Source organism: Mixophyes fleayi, chromosome 5 (assembly GCF_038048845.1).
Source record: "Mixophyes fleayi isolate aMixFle1 chromosome 5, aMixFle1.hap1, whole genome shotgun sequence".
Taxonomy (NCBI): domain Eukaryota; kingdom Metazoa; phylum Chordata; class Amphibia; order Anura; family Limnodynastidae; genus Mixophyes; species Mixophyes fleayi.
In genome coordinates, this window is record NC_134406.1 from 271,544,601 (window position 1) to 271,564,336 (window position 19,736).

General features: G+C 39.0%; 1 protein-coding gene across 1 annotated transcript in view; it reads left to right on the plus strand.

The window, feature by feature from the left end:
• The window catches only part of OBSCN (obscurin, cytoskeletal calmodulin and titin-interacting RhoGEF), a 284,159-nt gene that overhangs the window by 157,309 nt on the left and 107,114 nt on the right, over positions 1–19,736 (plus strand). The window contains exons 65-70 of the mRNA XM_075214135.1: positions 1,314–1,586; positions 5,023–5,295; positions 5,567–5,854; positions 10,137–10,400; positions 10,875–12,236; positions 13,814–14,092. Coding sequence (XP_075070236.1) covers positions 1,314–1,586; positions 5,023–5,295; positions 5,567–5,854; positions 10,137–10,400; positions 10,875–12,236; positions 13,814–14,092 — 2,739 coding nt within the window. The remainder of the gene's footprint in view (positions 1–1,313; positions 1,587–5,022; positions 5,296–5,566; positions 5,855–10,136; positions 10,401–10,874; positions 12,237–13,813; positions 14,093–19,736) is intronic.

Sequence of the window (19,736 nt, forward strand, 5' to 3'; positions counted from 1 at the left end):
TCTTAATAAAAATAATGATATCACGTTACAATTTAATTTGTGTTGCAAGTGAAATAATGTGGTTTACATTTACTAAGTGATGCATTCTTACAATTTCCAGCACACATTGTTTTGTCAGGATTTACTTTTAAATATAAATTAATGTCCCCTAATTGACCCAGTCTATTATCATGATATGATGATTTTGTGCAAGATGTATGGTTTATTAATTTTATTATTACTAAAATACTGTATAGACTATAAATGTTTGTTAACCAGAATGTTTTTGATTGTTATTTATAATATAAAGCACCCCTGTCCATTCTGTAACTTAAACAACAGTTGGGGTGGGGGAGGGGGATAAGGGGGTAGTGTCATCTAATGTGATATTGAGTGCAAATTGCTCCAATGTGACAATTGCTGTCTATTGGTAATTCTCAGCCAACGGATAGACCTTTCCATAGACCTAAGTAGAAACAGTGACACCTACTGGCATTCAAACAAAACTTTACAGATAAAATCCTGTGGACAATGTATCACGTCAGTGGTACAAACTTTGTCTAAATAATGGGGATAGTCTGAATCTGAATGTTTTTAGAATGCAGCTATGGGGAACCAGGATGCTCACCCTTAATCTAGTCAGGGGCATGAACAAAATAAAGTGCATTATTTAATTTTAATATCTGATACCTCTTGGCTTTGCATAATTAAAGGATAAACAATCCAATTGTTTCTGGTATCTGGTGCTATAACTGTGTAAATTAAATTATACAAAATGTTCAGATTTATTTATAGATCTATAGATTTATCAGATATTTAATCTTATGGGATTAATATTTGTATAAATAGTGTTCAGTGATTGAATTATTGGGTATAGCATATATAGATGTTAGCACAATATTAATTATTTTAGATTTTACCCTTACTGTAGATTAGAAGGATGCATGATGCAAATGTGACCATATATGGACACGGTACTTGAAAAGTCTTATAATTTATACAGTGTACTATAGATTATAATTTATCCTATCACTATTGCAAATTATGAGACAATTTCTGTTATCATATAAAAGCCTGAAACCTGAAACATTTTTATTTGATTGTCCATTCTATTGCCTGTACCTTGTACCTTTATATGATCACAGAACCCCCGAGTGACTTGTACTATCCTGATAATGTATAGCCAGCAGCATATGACACACTCCAGTCTGAGGACAGCACAGTAGAGTTATTTGGCAAATTCCGTTTGCTGTGTTCGATTATTAGTTGACGTTTTGAGAGAGTCATTCATTGATGTAGCTTATTGCAAAAGTCTTCTTTGTGTTTTCCAATAGCAAAGAATAAAATATTACAAGGGCTGGAGAACATAGATGTGGTGGAGGGAGGTGAAGCTCTGTTTGAGTGTTACTTGTCTAAGCCTGAGTGTTACAACTACAACTGGTTGGTGGATGATGAGCCGGCGAAGACGTCGGAGAACGTTGAGATGGTGTACTTTGAGAATGGCCGTAGGCACCTTCTCTTGCTGAAGAACCTCACGGCTCAGGACAGTTGCCGAGTGACTTTCATGGCCGGTGATGTTGTGTCATCGGCTTTCCTGAATGTCCGAGGTAAGGCCTGAGAGCGCTGCATGGTAATTATCTTGCTGTGACATCACTGGCTTTGTCCTTATGAATGAATCCTGCAATCTACACAGAGCATTTCTGCAGGTTTCTCCAGCTGTAGAATGATGTAAGATAGAGAAGCACCACCCTAGTGAATATTTGCTGTCTTTGGGGGGTAGCACAAACAGCATGTTTAATGGATTCATTGTACTATAAGCACAATGGGGGGTATTCAATTGACTGCGTTTTTTGTTTTTTTTTTACACTGTGTTAAGTCATTTTAATGCTGTTTTTTATAATTTTCGAGCGGGTTAATTTTACCCACGATTCAATCCATTTTTAGCGCTCAGTTTTTTTCATGAAACGGTCCTATCGAGCTCCAGTAGAAGGTCTATTGAATGTATAGGGTGGTTGAGAGCCAATATGCTGTTTTACCTCGCACCTCTTTGGGGTGTGATAAAAAAATAATAATAATTATTTGAAATCATGTAATATTGAAAATAAAAGATAAACTATGTTTATCACTAATGCCTAACATGTAAAAGTTGCTTTTCTTGTGAAAAAATAATGGAAAAAACAAAACATAAAAAAATAAAAAATAAAAATCACTAATTAAATAGATTTTTGTATGTTTTTGGTACAAATATGTTTGTACTAATGTGTTTTGACATGGTATAGATGATTCTATAGTAAAAAATAGTTAAATAAAAAAATATGCTAAAGAAAGTACTGTAATGTAGGTATTATCAAATAGAGTGATTGTGTAATGCAATAAAATGTATGACAATCCTTTTTTTTTGTGTTATACATGACCGCGTTAAAACTCACCTAAATACTCGCAAACACAATGATTAGTGCGTGGGGGCAGCGTTCCCTCTTTTTCAGTTGAATTTCACGAGTTTTCACTTTGCGTTAGCTGAGAACCGGTCGCTATAGCAGTTAAAAACCTGCGTGTGATTTTTTTTTAGCGCTGCAGGAAAAAAAAGAAACTCGCAGTCAATTGAATATCCCCCAATATCTGTTTTGTATTCAATAATGATGGGCCTGAGTTCTCTTCGGATGTAGGTCCATTTGCGTGCTGTATTTTGCGTAAAAAAAAATTGCATGCAAATGACACTTATAACTACCTATGACTTGAAGGGCAAAACGTGGCTGAGAAGGGGTGGACAGACATAGGCAATGTACAGTAAGGAAATTATTTGTTAAAAACCCCTCCTTGGTGTGTACATTATTTGGATGGTAGCATGGATAGGTGGTAAACTATGACATGGGGCATTTCCTATCAAATTATGAATTACTGTGTAATTCTTTCCACGTGAAACATATACAATGGGTTTTTAAACTGCTAACACATTTGCATTAGGCTCTTAACTAATGTACAAATTGTACATTCACAGGTGCATTTGTTAGAAAATAATTCTGGAGCTGGGCGTTATGATCATAAAACTATATTCTCACTGTACCTATTACTTCCACCTTTCCAATATATAGTATTAGGGAAGCTGCAGTCAGGATAAACACTTTAATATTAGACTTTGCACTTTAAGTTATAGATATTATTATATTCTGGCGATATTTAGTAAATTGTTTTGAAAAACTTTTGATGTTGACTAAAACTCTTTATGTACAGTGGTATCCACAGCGACAACCTGTACAGAGGGCTGTAAACATGCTAAAAGTCAGTATTAGACCAGAATGAATTGAAATAGCTGCATTTTTTTGGGTTCCCATTGTTGTCCAGAAAATTAAAATTCAAATCTGATTATTATGGCGGAAATAACATCAGTTATTGCTACAATTAATGGTTCCTTCAGATCTGTTCATTCTGCAAAATGATTATATTTTAACATAAGTGGCCTTCTTAAATTGAATTATATAATCAAATCACTCCTATTGATACTATGTAGAATTTGTTAGTAAATTTAGTTATATGAGGACAGATTGAAGCTGAGTAATTGTTTTATTTTATTTTTTTCTGTACAAAGCAAATTGTGATACATTGGCTTTGGTTGTGGTGCCAGGGTCAATTCATGTTTATCATTTATTTGTGTTTCTAAAGGAAAACAATACATACTATTTACTAAGTAGTGTTTACGTTTATTCACTGTAGAACATAAACCCTTATTTAATGGAAGATTCCAACTGTATGGTACTTATAACTCTTGTTCGGGACCTCAATATCACACTCAACACAACACATGTTACTGATTTGATAAGATCAAAGTTTGAGTTAAAAAAATGTAAAAGCTCAAGTGATTTGGTTCATTAAAACACAAATTGTAGAATTAGTCATGCTTCATGAAGCCAAGAGTCTAGGGATAATGTAATACTAATAATTACACACAAGTAGGTATCGCAATGACCACATGAATTTGTACTGAAGGTTTTCATGAGTATTCTAGAGTATGGCTAATTCACCAAAGAAAATATATGTTATTAGAAGTTCTTTTTGCCTTGGATACCGTTGAGTATTTACTCAATGGTGAGATGGTTCCGTCTGAGCTGTGTTGCGTTTGGTTAGAATGGAGCAGAGCAATGCTACCTATACCCTGGACATTCAGGGCAATGCAGCGAGAATGGAAGAGAGAACATAAGTAAAAAAAATTGGCACAAGATGCTTATTTTGTGGTGTAATATATAAGTAAGTGGTCCCGACAAATAAAAACAAGTTGACCAATCAGCTAGGAAGCAAGTGAAGCTGAATTTGAAGAGAGTTTCTGTTTTTCTCATATGTTTATAACTTTCAAGATATTTCTGTTTCCTCTCTGGTGACAATAATTACACTTCTTGATATTGGGAGCCTACAGTGAGGAAAAATTACAGGAGATCACTTGGGTCTTTCATGGGGTAGATAGGAATATCAATGGCTTTGAATGCTGGTGCTGTGTTTTGAGTTCATGTCCATACCCAGAGGTCTTCGCTCCAGTAACGGTGTGACTAATTGATATATTTTCCCAAGGAAGTTTCATAGAACTCTCCCAAATGTTTTAGTTCTTTAAGTGAAACTGTCCCTAGCCAGAGAGGACAGGAGATCATTTGGGTCTTGTAGGAGAGATAGAAATGTAACCGGCATTGACAAAACATTCAATGCCAGAAGTTGCTTCAGAGAAAGCGAGCCATCTTGAAATCTATACACTTTAGAGAAAAACTGTGAGCTGAAGGTCATTTGAAATTCTGTACAAATAAACCTTATGGTTTTAGGGGAATAGTGTATTAAATAGACTTGGCACTTCTGTGAAACGGCCTGTTTCCGACCACGAAATTAAGCTGCAACTTCACTTTTCTATATTGAAAACATAGCGCGTTTGATGTGTTGCTTATATGGAAAACAATGACAATTCTAGACACACAATGATGAATATACTTGCACATTGATATGCTTTATCTATATAGAGGTTTGCATTTGAGTTGAGAATGCTACAATATGTGTGTTTGACTCCAGGGTGGCGACTGGAAGTTCTGCAGCCTCCAGTTGACACGGAAGTCACTTTTGGAGACAAGGCAATATTTAGCTGTGTGTTGAGTGAAGCCGTGCCCGTAAACGAGGTCGACTGGTATTTTAATGGATCGCCTATCCAGCCAGATGAACACTGGTCTATGTATGTAGACGGGAACCAGTACAAACTAATTCTCAAAGACTCCCAGCTGCATCACTCCGGAGAAGTGGTCTTTGCGGCGAGAGATGTGGTCGCATCGGCCAAATTGGTGATTCTAGGTAAGTTGGTCCCTGGCCGCCTTGTGTCAAATCAGAGAACAATATACCAATTTATTATAAGTTGTTTGGTTTCAAATATTATCTTATCAGTCTTTCCTTATTAAAGGGCATCTTGCACCCTGACATCAGAGAAGGTGTAGAACTGTAAGGATGTTTTTGATGTAAAAAGTATTTTTTGAAGTTGGAAATCCTCTTCCATTGTATTTAATTGAGATAGTCGTTATTTCCCGGGGAAAAAAATGATCTTACTGGGACTCTGTTGCACCCCTAGCTCTCCCCGATCCCCCAGAAGACCCAGAGATTCTAAGTAAGACCGGCGGCTCCTTGACCCTGTCTTGGTTTACGCCCTTGAGTGACGGTGGAGCATCCGTTATTGGATACAATGTTGAAATGAAAGCTCCTGGTGGAGACTGGGAGCAGTGCAACATGGAAATTATTCAATCTATGGAATATGTTGTGCAGAATCTGAAACCGGGCAAGCCCTACCGGTTCCGCATTTCCTCCATAAACAAAGTCGGTGTTGGGGAACCGGTACACTTACCTCAAACGGTACAGCTAGGTGAGAACCTTTGGCTTCGCACCTTGAGCTGCAAAATCCTTTTGCCGACACACTTGCTGGCATGGCTTCTTTGTTTCATTGACACAATGGGCCGAGAAGCTGTGGATGGAGCATAAACTTATACTTATAGAATGTTGCCATATATGCTCTTTGTCTTAAGATAAACATCTCTGTGTTGCTTCACTGCGCCTTCTGCGTTCAACCGGCTGCATCTTGTAGCTTTTCTCAAGTGCAAAGGGCATGGCTTATAGGCAGTGTTACTTTTAAGCTTTCCTATTTTGTCGCAATGCCAAGCGAATGACAATTGCATATAAGTTTGTTAATAGCTATTAAGTGTTCCATAGAAAATGTTGATACCTGTGAAGGAATTCATGCCAAAAAGCCAATTGGCTCGGGTCTGAAAGGCAACTAATCACCTACAGTATGCAGAGCATGGGCAGCCATTGTGAAAGCTGAATTGGTGTTCATGAAAATGCAGAATTTCAATTTACTAGGAACCAGTGACCTCACTGAAGCACTTAATGAATAATCTTTCACAAAATGGCTGCCTGCACTTTATGTAAACAACAGGTGCTCATTAAGTGTGTGTATATATATATATATATATATATATATATAACTTGATGCTAGTTTATTTCATGAAATTACTGAGCTAGACTAATGAAGTGTATCTGGTGGCCACACAAAGTGGAGGCAGCCATTATGAATCAGTCACACAAGACATCACAAAATGGCTGCCTGTAATGGAGTCCATTTGCCAAGCACAAACCTGCTTTGCTCTTGCCGTGAGCTTCAATTTATGCAAATGTCCACCAAAAGCACATATGTTTAACTCTTCCAATAGCATCCAGTTTGCGCCTTCAGGTTGTACTCTGGCGATGAAGCGCATTTCCATATAAGCAATGTAATAGGAAGCTTCTCAGACAAACAGGGACACACATAAAAAAAGGCGTTATATTACATTTCCTTGTCAGAAGTGCATTAACCATAACAGGGGAACGTTTACCTGTTATAACAAATGTGCGCGGTTTACAAGGAACATATTTATAAAGACTCACGTGTAAATGTGTCAGGGCTTTTATTATGGAATAGTCCAAAAGGCTTATTTAAAGGGATTGTCATCGGAGAAATTTACGAAATTTAAATAGCATTACATTCCTTTAAGGTAAATTAGTAAAGAAGAGGGGTCTGGTTTGAAATGACATATATGATAGATATAACAGGTCCACATAGCATGAAGTATTCAATATATATATATATTATACATACACCAACCAGCCACAGTATTAAAACTACATTAAAACCACCTGCCTAATATTGTGTAGGTCCCCCTCATGCTGCCAAAACTGCTCTGACCCACCGAGGTATGGACTCCACAAGACCTCTGAAGGTGTCCTGTGGTATCTGGCACCAATACGTTACCAGCAGATCCTTTAAGTCCTGTAAGTTGCGAGGTGGAGGCCTCCAGGGCTCGGACTTGTTTTTCCAGCACATCCCACAGATGCTCAACCAGATTGAGATCCTGGGAATTTGGAGGCCAAGTCAGCACCTTGATCTCTTTGTCATGTTCCTCAAACCATTCCTGAACAATATTTGCAGTGTGATAGGGCTCATTCTCCTGCTGAAGTACAGGGAATACTGTTACCATGAAGGGGTGTACTTGGTCTGCAACAATGTTTAGGTAGGTGGTACGTGTCAATTATGGGATTGTAATTGCAAAGATTCAGCTCCAAGTTTCACATTTTCAATTATGGGATTGGACCAGACAGGCTGTTGCTCCCACACACAGCAATGAGCCTTGGGCACCCATGACCCAGTCGCCAGTTCACCAATTGTCCTTCCTTGGACCACTTTTGGTAGGTACTAACCACTGCATAACTAGTCTAGAACACCTCACAAGACCGGCCGTTTTGGAGATGCTCTGACCCAGTCGTCTAGACATCACAGATTGGCCCTTGTCAAAGTCGCTCAGATTCATACACTGCCCATTTTTCCAGCTTCCAACACATTAACTTCAAGAACTGACTGTTCACTTTCTGCCTAATATATCCCATGAGAATATATCTAATGAGATAATAAATGTTATTCACTTGTCAGTGGTTTTAATGCTGTGGCTGATCGGTATATATACGTATATATAGATAGATAAACCGATAGATAGATAGATACATACACACTAATCAAATTGAACATCTCTTGTAAGGCAATAAAAAAGCAACAACATAAGTAAAATACTTAGACATAAAAGTATAACAACAGCAAAAGACCAGATTAGAACATGCAGTTTCTGGTTTGTTCTAAGTGATTTTATTCTGGACATATGTCAGGGATCTGTACATTATGTTACAGTGTTACACATATCACAAGTATTGGAAACATAAAACCTTTTACTTTAACCTCTTGGTCAGTTATATACGCAGTGAGCTCCTCCGTAGAATGTCATTGTATATTACAGATCATTAATGGTTCTGAGCAAAATGTAAATTGATGCAGAATGACAGCTTGTCATAGAGTGAGTGACGTCCTATTGCTTATATTACTGTTCGGACGGTCTGCGCCAAAGTGCAATTTTGTTTTAAGCTTTTCTGCTTAAATGCTTGAAATGATAAGGGCTTGGCAGGCGGTTTCTGGGCCCAGCACTTTGCTTTCTCTGAAGTGTACAAAGCTTTGATATTGTGTTTTTACGTTCGTATTTCATGTACCATGTTAGCCATTAAAGCATAAAGGTCTAAGAACAAAAACATAAAACTATAACAACTACATAGTTCCTGGTTCCTTTGTCTTACTGGACGCTGCCCTTGGGAAGGTACCACGTAGTCCTACATTTTTATGTTTGTTTGTTTTTTGCCTATTAAAACTTTTATTGTTGTTGTTTTAGTTTTTTAATTTGCATAAAATTGGCCAGGGATAACTTTTAGAATGAAGTGTTGTGTTTTCTTTTTTTGACATCCTGCTTTCAAATTTACACTTATCGGGCCTGATTCATTAAGGAAAGTAAAGCAAGAAAATGATTAACTTTGAACCTTGGCAAAACCATGTTACGATGCAAGGGGTGCAAAGGAGTTTATTGTTTTGCACAAAAGTAAAAAAAACTGGCTGCTTTTTTCATGTAGGAAGCAAATACTTCATAGCTTTATTTTTACACATTGACATTAAAAGTTGATCTAGGACATGCTCTACCCCAACTATAAATCTGCCCTCACATTTTAAATTTACCTCCCCCTCCAATACAACATGGTTTTGCCAATGATTATGATGATTATGATGATGATGTCCAAAGATACTTATTTTTTTTTGCTTCACTTTCCTTAATGAATCAGGCCCATTAATTGTAGCATGAATATTAATTTCAATGAAAGTTACTTTTGGGATTCTACAAAGTCTGGTGCGTTATACTGTGCTCCTCTCTGCTGCACGTACATTTATAGATGAATATTCAAATTAAAAGTAAGGTAAATGGTAAGTAATGTACCTTTGAAAGCAGGGTATTAAAAATACAACATTTTAATTGTAAAAAATATTGGTAGGTTGTGACCGTCACATTAACATGCAATATAAAAAGTATACAGAAGTATTTTGCCCTAGGGAGCGCTAGGTAAAAGACTATGATAACTAGTCCCTTTGTGTAATAATCCACCTGGAACAGACGCTTCTACTCCAGTAGAATCATTATAATTACTGTTCCATAGTGGATTGGGATCCTACATTACATATTATATAATACACTGATTAGAACAGATGTGCCAGGTAGATCAAGTACAGGAAATATTTATTGAATATAAGTATAGTTGGTGTAATCACAGCTATTTGCACAGGTTTAGGACAATTCATGGTTGTTCCACCAATCAAATAGCTGTTAACCAGGATTTTGTCATTCCTACAACGCGTTTTTCCGCAGACAGTAAAACACTCAAGATGACAACAAAAAATAATTTCTAACATTAATCTTGTTAGAAATTTTCAAGTATTTTTTCATTTGTAGATTTCAGATCCAACTGCAAAATTCGACATGAAAATTAAACTGACATTTTCCCATTTTATAGGTCACAAGTTATCCAGAATTTAGACATTTGTGGTCCTAATCCCCCCCCCCCCCCAATAAATCACATATGTAAATAGAGTAAATAATTATGGGCTAACGGAACGGGGCTTGTGATATTATTTACCTTGTAAGTGTGCTTTAATTTATTAGCAGAGGTTAATATACACATGCAGGATTGCTGGATTGTTGGACAAAAATTTGTTCTCTATAAGATGTTTAACTGGTGTATTTCCATTGCAGAGGACAGTGTGACTATAAAACACCCAATGGAAAGTAAAACTGAGGGAGAAAACATTCGTCTGGAGTGTGAGCTCTCCGGTAAAACGCGTGAGGTCACCTGGACGAAGGAAAATGAGCCTCTGCATCCGGGGAAAAAATACGAGTTCATTTCTGAGCAGAAAAAACAGATACTCATCATTCATAATGTTTCCGATGACGACCGAGGAACGTATTCATGTGCGACCTCATCGGGCGATAAAACGTCGGCGACCGTGTCTTTGGAAAGTGAGTCAGTTTTGCTTAAGTAGATGGTTTAATTGTTCCAATCAGCAGGGATAAGGATAAAGGGTCACTAAACCGAAAATACAAGTTGCTTTATTTAAAAGGGCTTTTAGAATATTTCCAAATGTAAATGTAAATGTCCTCATACATCGACAGAGCCTGAGATGTTTCATGCAATATTTACATTTGCTCTGTAGAAACAGAAGCTATGGTTCCCTGTTATCAGCCCTTCTTTGGTGAACTTCAATGCACTGGACCGTAGGTCTGACCTGCCTTGGCCCACCAGTATGTAATATATTAGTTGGTGTTGGTAAACTGCATAGATTCCTTTAGATTGACTATGGTCTTGACTTTTTTTTTTATGAAAGAAAAATACAAAATATTTTTAAAAATTATGTTGCGTCTATCGTGATGAACTAATTGTGAATAACGAGTTTACTATTCTACATTGTCTCAATCTGTTTTTTTACTTTTTAGCTCCAATTATCATGGAGCCAGTGACAGTACAAGAAGCTTTTAGTGTAGCTCAGGAACGGAATGACCTTAGAGTTGAGGATGAAGATGGCTCACAGCCAAATTTGCCACCAGAAGCTGCTCAAGAAGGAGATCTGCATTTGCTTTGGGAAGCACTGGCCAAAAAGAGGAGAATGAGCAAGGAGCCCACTTTGGACTCCATCTTCGAAGTTCCAGAAGAAGACGAGAAACTTAAGCAGAAGAAAGAGGCCGAACGGCGTGGTGATTTTTCTGGTTACACCTCTGAAGATGTGGCGAAAACCAGTGAGGCTGATTTCTCACTTACAAGTTCCGATGACGAATCCCGAGCTGGGACACCGTCTTTGGTCTCTTACCTTAAAAAAGCTGGTCATTCCACTATTACATATGGAACCAAAGTTCAAACACTGTCTACAAAGAAATTCTTTAAGCACTTTGAGACATCGACCACCGAAGTCACGGAGGTGAAGAAGCCGGCTCCCGAGAAAGAACCGGATTTGACAGAATTGCTTGATGATGACCCTGCATTGGATAAAGCCGCCGTAAAGATTCAGGCTGCTTTCAAGGGGTACAAAGCACGGAAGGTGATCAAACAACAGGAGTGTCCAGTTTTTGGAGAGACATTTAAAGACTTGACTGTTGAACCAGGGGGAACAGTTCATCTGGAGTGTGTGGCCATCTGCAAAACTGACATTACAGCTCGTTGGCTGAAAGACGATAAGGAAATGTGTGATGGTCGCCATTATCATATTGACGACTACACTGACGGAACTTGCTCCTTAATTATTACTGCAGTAGAACTTCAGGACACTGGGAAATATACATGTGAAGTCTCAAACAAGTTTGGAGAGGTGTCTCATAGCGCAAAGTTGGTGGTGGCTGGTGGAGTTCCAGAACTTGTCCAAAAGCCAATACCCTCTCCAGCCAAACCTGGTACAGACAGTGAGACTGAGAGCTCCTCTGGCAGCGAGTTGGATGATGCGTTCCGAAAGGCAGGAAGGAGACTGCACAAGATCTTTAAGACTAAATCTTCCCTTGAAATCTCTGACGTGGAAGAAGAACTATTCGTTAGTGCCGATGAGGGAGAACTACCACCGATAGACCACCAAACCTATCGAGAAGATGACAGATACATCTACATCAAGTTCGAGGTCATGTCAGAAGCTTCAGTTGCTGCCACAAGGTTCCGAGAAATGTTCTCCGCCATGGGCTTCCAAGTTAAAATCGACATTTTAAACCAAGGTCCGAAAAAGATTGAGTTACGGATAATGAAGGTTGAAACTGGAACCACGGAGCAACACCGGATTCAAGCAAAGCAACAAATGACCTTACTAACATCAGACACAGGTCAGAATGATAGAATAATAAAGATGGCGAAATCTCCATTAAAGATCATTTAAGGACTGTGTGAGTGGGGAAAACTGCAGCATAAATACATTTATATCTACTTGGGTGACATAAAGTCACTCATTCAGTGATTATATTTTCTCCGTGGTGTCTTCAACGTTGAGTGTAATGTCAGAAGTTATACCCATTCCCAAAGCTTTTCTTACCTGAGGTCCAGCATTCATGAAAAATTGTAGCACCCTAGCGAACCTAAAGTAAGTTAGAGTTACGGATGGGTTATAACCTCTGATATTCCTCTGAAAGCTACATTTTCAGTTTGGGGTGGAATGATTCTTTAATGCTGTCAAGGCCCCACATTTTACCTTTAGTACTATATGATTTATTTAGCCCATTAACTTACATAAAAACTCATTTTGACAAATTGTAGTTAGATATAATGATGCAGAGGATACAATGCAGATCAAGCTCAAATACAAAATAATTGTTTGGTCAAAAACTTAAAGAAATAATCTTTAAACCTCAGCCCAATGACGTCATCCCTATAAACAGTATCGGATCTTTGAATATGAACGTTGATCTGTGTCTACTAATTTTACAGATGTCATTTTGACACTGCAACCAAACCCAGAATCAGAAAGCGGATTTAGGGATAACCATAGCTAGAATTCAATAATTTCTCAGATAGATCCTTATCCTTCTTCCTGTTGCTGTGCTCTCTGCGTTAAGGCTGAAGTTATACAAAACAAATAATTGCCCCAGTTTCCCAGCCTATCAGTCCTCTCTGTTCCTGGGGTCCAGCACTGATCTTCAGTCTAGTTATTCCTTAGAACGCTGCATATTCTGACAACCACTTTCCTCATAACTGCACAAGGAACTCTTGATTTTAGTTACTTCCGAGGATAGATCAAGACGGTTATAATTACAATCATTCTATAATCATCATTATCAACAAAATTTTTCAGGCAGGAAGGAAATATTTTGCATTGTGTTATAGAGGTAAATCAATCACATTGCGGGAGTCTATTTAGAAAATGACCTATTAATTAGTTAAAGCAGTAATCACACATTGAAAATGTGTTCTTTTTCTTCTTTAAATAGCAAGTTAAGTATCTTTTAAGCCTGCCTCTGTGATTTTTTCTTAGCTATCCTCCTACAAATCACTATGTCCATTTCAAAACATCACTGTTTGGCCAACAAAAAATGTTTGACAGACACAGTCAGTCTGCTACACAGACACAGTCTCACAGCTCTCAGCAGGTCATGTGATGGCAGAGGGGAATGTCACAGTGCAGAAATAGAACAGAGGGGCGTTCCAAAGCCTCTCTGCTCATTACATCACGTGACTGTGGTTGCCATGGTAGTCCAGAATCATAAATCGTTAATTACAGTATAAAGTAAAAAACCAAGGGAGAATGGTAAATATTTTTTATAGCTATCTGACATTTTCATGGGATAAAACATTACACCATAAATTCTTCTATGTTGAGTGTTTTAGGTAGTTTCCATCTTGCTAGAATGATTTTGAGGGAAAGATGCAATTTCCACAGTTATTAAATATTTTCTTGCCTATTTTTAAGCACCGATATTTATCACGGAACTCCAAAACCAAGAGGTACAAGATGGCTACCCCGTAAGTTTTGACTGCGTTGTCATTGGGAAACCGATGCCAGGTGTGCGCTGGTTTAAAGACGGGAAGGTGATTGAAGAAGACGACCATTATATGATCAATGAGGACCAGGAGGGATGTCACCAGCTCATTATAACAGCTGTTATCCTCCAAGACATGGGGGTCTACAGGTGCCTGGCCGAAAACAGGATGGGAGTCGCTTCCACCAAGGCTGAGCTCAGAGTAGACTGTAAGTACAGCCGCTCTCTGTCTCCCTCTCTTGGTGACTCTGCAGTATGACACTTTTGATCATTTTTATTATCAGTTTATGTATATAGTGATAATATATTCCACAAATCCCATTTCCATAAATGTACATCCCATTTGCAAAACCAAAGGAGCAAATATTTCATGTTAGCAGATATTATATATGACTGGTGAAGGTTTATACAATGGTATAAGTACATAAAATATGAATTTTTCCCCACTATAAAAAACAATGTAAGATTCTTTTGCTTGTCCAATTCTGTCTTTTTGTAATAAATAAACAGACTCCACCCACTTCTTAGCACATGACCCGTTTGGAAAGTGTTCATTGTGATAACTGTCACACATACAGGGCCTGCTTATCCAACAGCCTGACTAGGCTGAAGCTTAGGGTACAAGGCTTCAGGTGGGAGCAAAGTTTTTGGGAGTGCAACATTGTGACAGGGAGAGTTATGAACTGAAATGCATTTTAAAAAATAAGAGAATAGTGAGGGGGCGCTACGAGCATATTAGCCTAGAGTGGCCTGAACCCTTACTCAGGCCCCGAACAAATTCATAGTGAGTTAATGTGTAAGAGTACAGGGAATATAATTGTGCTAAATTGACTTTAAAATAGAGATGGTCACTGACCCCCGTGTTTTGGTTTTGGATTCGGTTTTGGATCTGGATTACCGTCGTGTTTTGGTTTTGGTTTTGGTTTTGCAAAACCTCCATTGCGTGTTTTGGTTTTGGTTTTGGTTTTGTTTGGTTTTGTTTTGCTATTTTTTGGGAAAATCCATGTTTTTGGGCCTAAATTAACCCAATTTAGTGCTCCAACTGTTTTAGAGACAAGTAATCTAATTGTTGAGGTAATAAATCATCCCAAAAAACAGTTTAATTCTTCGTTGGTAGGCCTATTCTACACACAAAACAGATTGTCTTCCTCTCCATCTATGCATATTGGCAATGCAGCCATCGTCTTTGAATGTATATTACACCCTACACTTATAGTTAAATATGTAAAGAAATGGAAAAAGCCAGTTTGGTTTCTGTCTCTCAAGGCCCCCCTCCACTTGTATAAAATACCAAAAAATTCAGCCATTATAGACTGTACAATATTAATTGACATGGAGAAAGCCAGTTTGGTTTCTGTCTCTCAAGGCCCCCCTCCACTTGTATAAAATACCCAAAAATTCAGCCATTATAGACTGTACAATATTAATTGACATGGAGAAAGCCAGTTTGGTTTCTGTCTCTCTAGGCCCCCCTCCACTTGTATAAAATACTAAAAAATTCAGCCATTATAGACTGTACAATATTAATTGACATGGAGAAAGCCAGTTTGGTTTCTGTCTCTCTAGGCCCCCCTCCACTTGTATAAAATACTAAAAAATTCAGCCATTATAGACTGTACAATATTATGAAAAATGGACAAAGCCAGTTTAGGGTCACTCTGTCTATGACACCCTACCCTTAAGGATAAATTGCCCTAACAGCAGCCTTTCAAGATGGTATGTGATATGGAAATGCCACAAGTCCCTTTCCTCTTTGGGGGTAGATTGCACCCTACACTTACATAGAAAGTTTTAAAAAGATGTTATCGGCATCATCTTCAGCTTCATCCTCACCCTCATCAGTGTTATCGTCATCATCACAGACTATCAATTCATCGCCGCTTGAATCCGCCATTAGAGAACAGTCAGTGCTTGCATGTCTTGGATGGTGAAGGCCTTCCTCGTGGAAGATGTAGTTCATTTTTATAAACATCATTTTCTCCACATTTTTGGGAAGTAACCTTCTACGGCGATCACTGACTAAGTTCCCTGCTGTGCTGAACACTCGTTCAGAGTACACACTGGAGGGTGGGCAGCTTAGGTATTGCAAAGCAAGTTTGTACATGGGTTTCCAAATAGCTTGCTTTTCTTCCCAGTAAGGAAAGGGACTGTCTGACATTTCCATATCAACTACCTCTTGAAAGTAATCCTCCACCATCCTTTGCATGTTTATACTCATATTGGATGGACTTATGGGCAAAGTGACACTTTTTTTTGAAAAATCCTTCAAACCAGCCCAGATGTTAAATTGTTCTCGTCTGCCCCCTGTGTCTTCCCTGCTTCTTTTTTGGAAATTTAATTTTTTACGAGCAACAGCTTGAGAAAGTGAAGGAGGACACGTCGTCAAGCCGAGGCCCAGTTCAGCGGCCAACTTGCTGAGCAATAGCTCCTTGCAAAAGTTCACATCTCGCTCATTTACAAGTAAAGACTCAATGTAGGTTTTAAACCTTGGATCAAGCACAGTGGCCAAAACGTACTGATCCGAGTTCAAGATCTTAATAACTCGAGGATCATTGTGAAGCGAATTAAGTACTTGATCGACAAGGCCAACATACTTTGCTGAATTGCTTGCTTTCAGCTCCTCCTTCATTTTCTCAAGCTGCTTTTCCAATAGTCTAATTAAAGGAATGACTTGGCTCAAACTAGCAGAGTCTGCACTGACCTCACATGTCACAACTTCAAATGGTTTCAGCACCTTGCACAGCACTGAAAGGATTCCCCACTGTGCAAGAGTGAAATACATCCCCCCTCCTTTCCCAATGTCATGACTTGTGCAATATGCTTGGATGGCTTTGCGCTGTTCCTCCATCCTCTGAAGCATGTACAGGGTGGAATTCCACCGAGTTACCACCTCTTGCTTAAGTTGGTGGCAGGGCAAGTTAAACTGCTCTTGGAGCTGCTGTAATCTCCTACATGCTGTGGCTGAATGCCTGAAATGGCCTGAAATTTTACGGGCCACCGAAAGCATCTCCTGCACCTCACGGTTGTTTCGTAGGAAGCTCTGCACCACCAAGTTGATGGTGTGAGCAAAACAGGGAATATGTTGGAAATCACCCAGCTGTAATGCTCGCACTATATTGTTGGCGTTATCTGAAATGACATACCCTGGGGAGAGTCCGAGTGGTATAAGCCATGCATCAATCACATCTCTCAGTTTGCGTAACAAATTGTCAGCCGTATGCCTGTTAGTGAAGCCGGTGATACAAAGAGTGGCCTGCCTGTGACAAATGTTACGTAGTGGTGTACATGCTGCTGCTGTTCCTGCTGGTGAAGGTGAATGACCAACCCAGTGGGCTGTCACAGTCATATAGTCTTTGGTTTGGCCACTTCCACTTGTCCACATATCTGTGGTTAAGTGAACAGTGGGCAGAATGGCATTTTTCAGCGCAATCTCTACATTTTTACACACTTTTTGGTATAGTTGTGGAATAGCTTTACGGGAGAAATGGTGTCGCGATGGAATTCTGTAACGCGGACACAAAACCTCAATTAACTGTGAAAAACCAGCTGCGTTTATGGTGGAGATTGGACGCAGATCTAACACTAACATTGCAGCCATGGCGTCTGTGATTCGCTTGGCGACTGGGTGACTGCTGTCATATTTGCTTCCCCTCGCAAAGGATTGTTTCACAGTTAATTGCTGAAATGTAGGACTGCTCATTTTATTCACCTGCCTCTGGGATGACGATTCACCCCCAGCAGCAGCAACAGCAGCAGCAGGACTAACGCTTTCTTCAGAGGAATCAATAATAGTGCCGGAGTCATCCAGCCTTAAGTGGGATGCCGGGCTAACTCTGAGCGCTACTGAGGATATTGATGAGGATGGTGTGGTGGGTGTATTTTGTGGCCGTCGGTATGTCGGTGAGCGGAGGGTCTTAGCTGATGAGGGAGTGCTTGTATTCTTTTGGGAAGAACTTTCAGCTTTTCCCAACACTTTGCCATGAACTCTCGTTAAATGGCGTAACATAGACGAGGTTCCAAGATGGTTAAGGTCCCTCCCTCGACTGACTGTGGCTTCACATACACTACAAATGGCTATACAATTGTTGTCTGGATTTGGGTAGAAATAATTCCACACATAAGAAGTGGATTTTTTTGTTTTATGCCCAGGCATGACAATGGCCTTTTTCTTGTCACGTGCCAGAACTGCTGCCACTGGTGCAGGACTTACACAAACAACCTCATCCTCATCAACATCCTCATTAGCGCCCTCGTCGCCTACACAAATCTCCCCCTCATCCTCTTCTAATTCCAAAGTGGCATCCTCAATTTGGGTATCACCGGCTACACTCGGGCTATTAAGGCACACATCAGCAGAATGCTCACGATTAGACATCCCACTGTTGGATGGACTCTCCACAGGGATTGTTGTCATTTGTGAATCAGAGCAAATATTCTCCTGTAATGCCTCACTGGTATCTTGCAGCTCAGCTTTGACGCGTAACAGTAGTTGTGCACCAATTGTAGGCTGGGTAACTTTTTGGGATCTGCCACTAATAGCCAAAGGTGAAGGCCTCATTCTCTCTTTGCCACTGCGTGTGTAGAATGGCATGCTTGCAATTTTTTTTTTATCGTCACTTAACTTTTGCTCAGTTACACTTCGTTTTCGCTTCAATACAGTAAATTTTTTTTTGGTTTTTGTTTTTTGCACTAATTTGAAAACACTCTGTTGTTTGACATCGCCTTGGCCAGATGACGTACTGGGAACACTAACATCAGGACTGGTGACAGAACCTGGTTGCTCATTTAGATCATATGTGGACTGCTTTGAATCCATTGCGTAGATACTGCTGACAGATATGACTTTTGACAGCCAGAAATATTAATGCACAATTAGGGAGGACACCCCAAAAACACTGAGGAGTGCTAAAATTTATTGAGTAGATACTGCTGACAGATATGACTTTTGACAGCCAGAAATATTAATGCACAATTAGAGAGGACACCCCAAAAACACTGAGGAGTGCTTAAAATTATTGAGTAGATACTGCTGACAGATATGACTTTTGACAGCCAGAAATATTAATGCACAATTAGAGAGGACACCCCAAAAACACTGAGGAGTGCTTAAAATTATTGAGTAGATACTGCTGACAGATATGACTTTTGACAGCCAGAAATATTAATGCACAATTAGAGAGGACACCCCAAAAACACTGAGGAGTGCTAACATTTATTGAGTAGATACTGCTGACAGATATGACTTTTGACAGCCAGAAATATTAATGCACAATTAGGGAGGACACCCCAAAAACACAGAGGAGTGCTAAAATTTATTGAGTAGATACTGCTGACAGATATGACTTTTGACAGCCAGAAATATTAATGCACAATTAGAGAGGACACCCCAAAAACACTGAGGAGTGCTAACATTTATTGAGTAGATACTGCTGACAGATATGACTTTTGACAGCCAGAAATATTAATGCACAATTAGAGAGGACACCCCAAAAACACTGAGGAGTGCTAACATTTATTGAGTAGATACTGCTGACAGATATGACTTTTGACAGCCAGAAATATTAATGCACAATTAGGGAGGACACCCCAAAAACACAGAGGAGTGCTAAAATTTATTGAGTAGATACTGCTGACAGATATGACTTTTGACAGCCAGAAATATTAATGCACAATTAGAGAGGACACCCCAAAAACACTGAGGAGTGCTTAAAATTATTGAGTAGATACTGCTGACAGATATGACTTTTGACAGCCAGAAATATTAATGCACAATTAGAGAGGACACCCCAAAAACACTGAGGAGTGCTTAAAATTATTGAGTAGATACTGCTGACAGATATGACTTTTGACAGC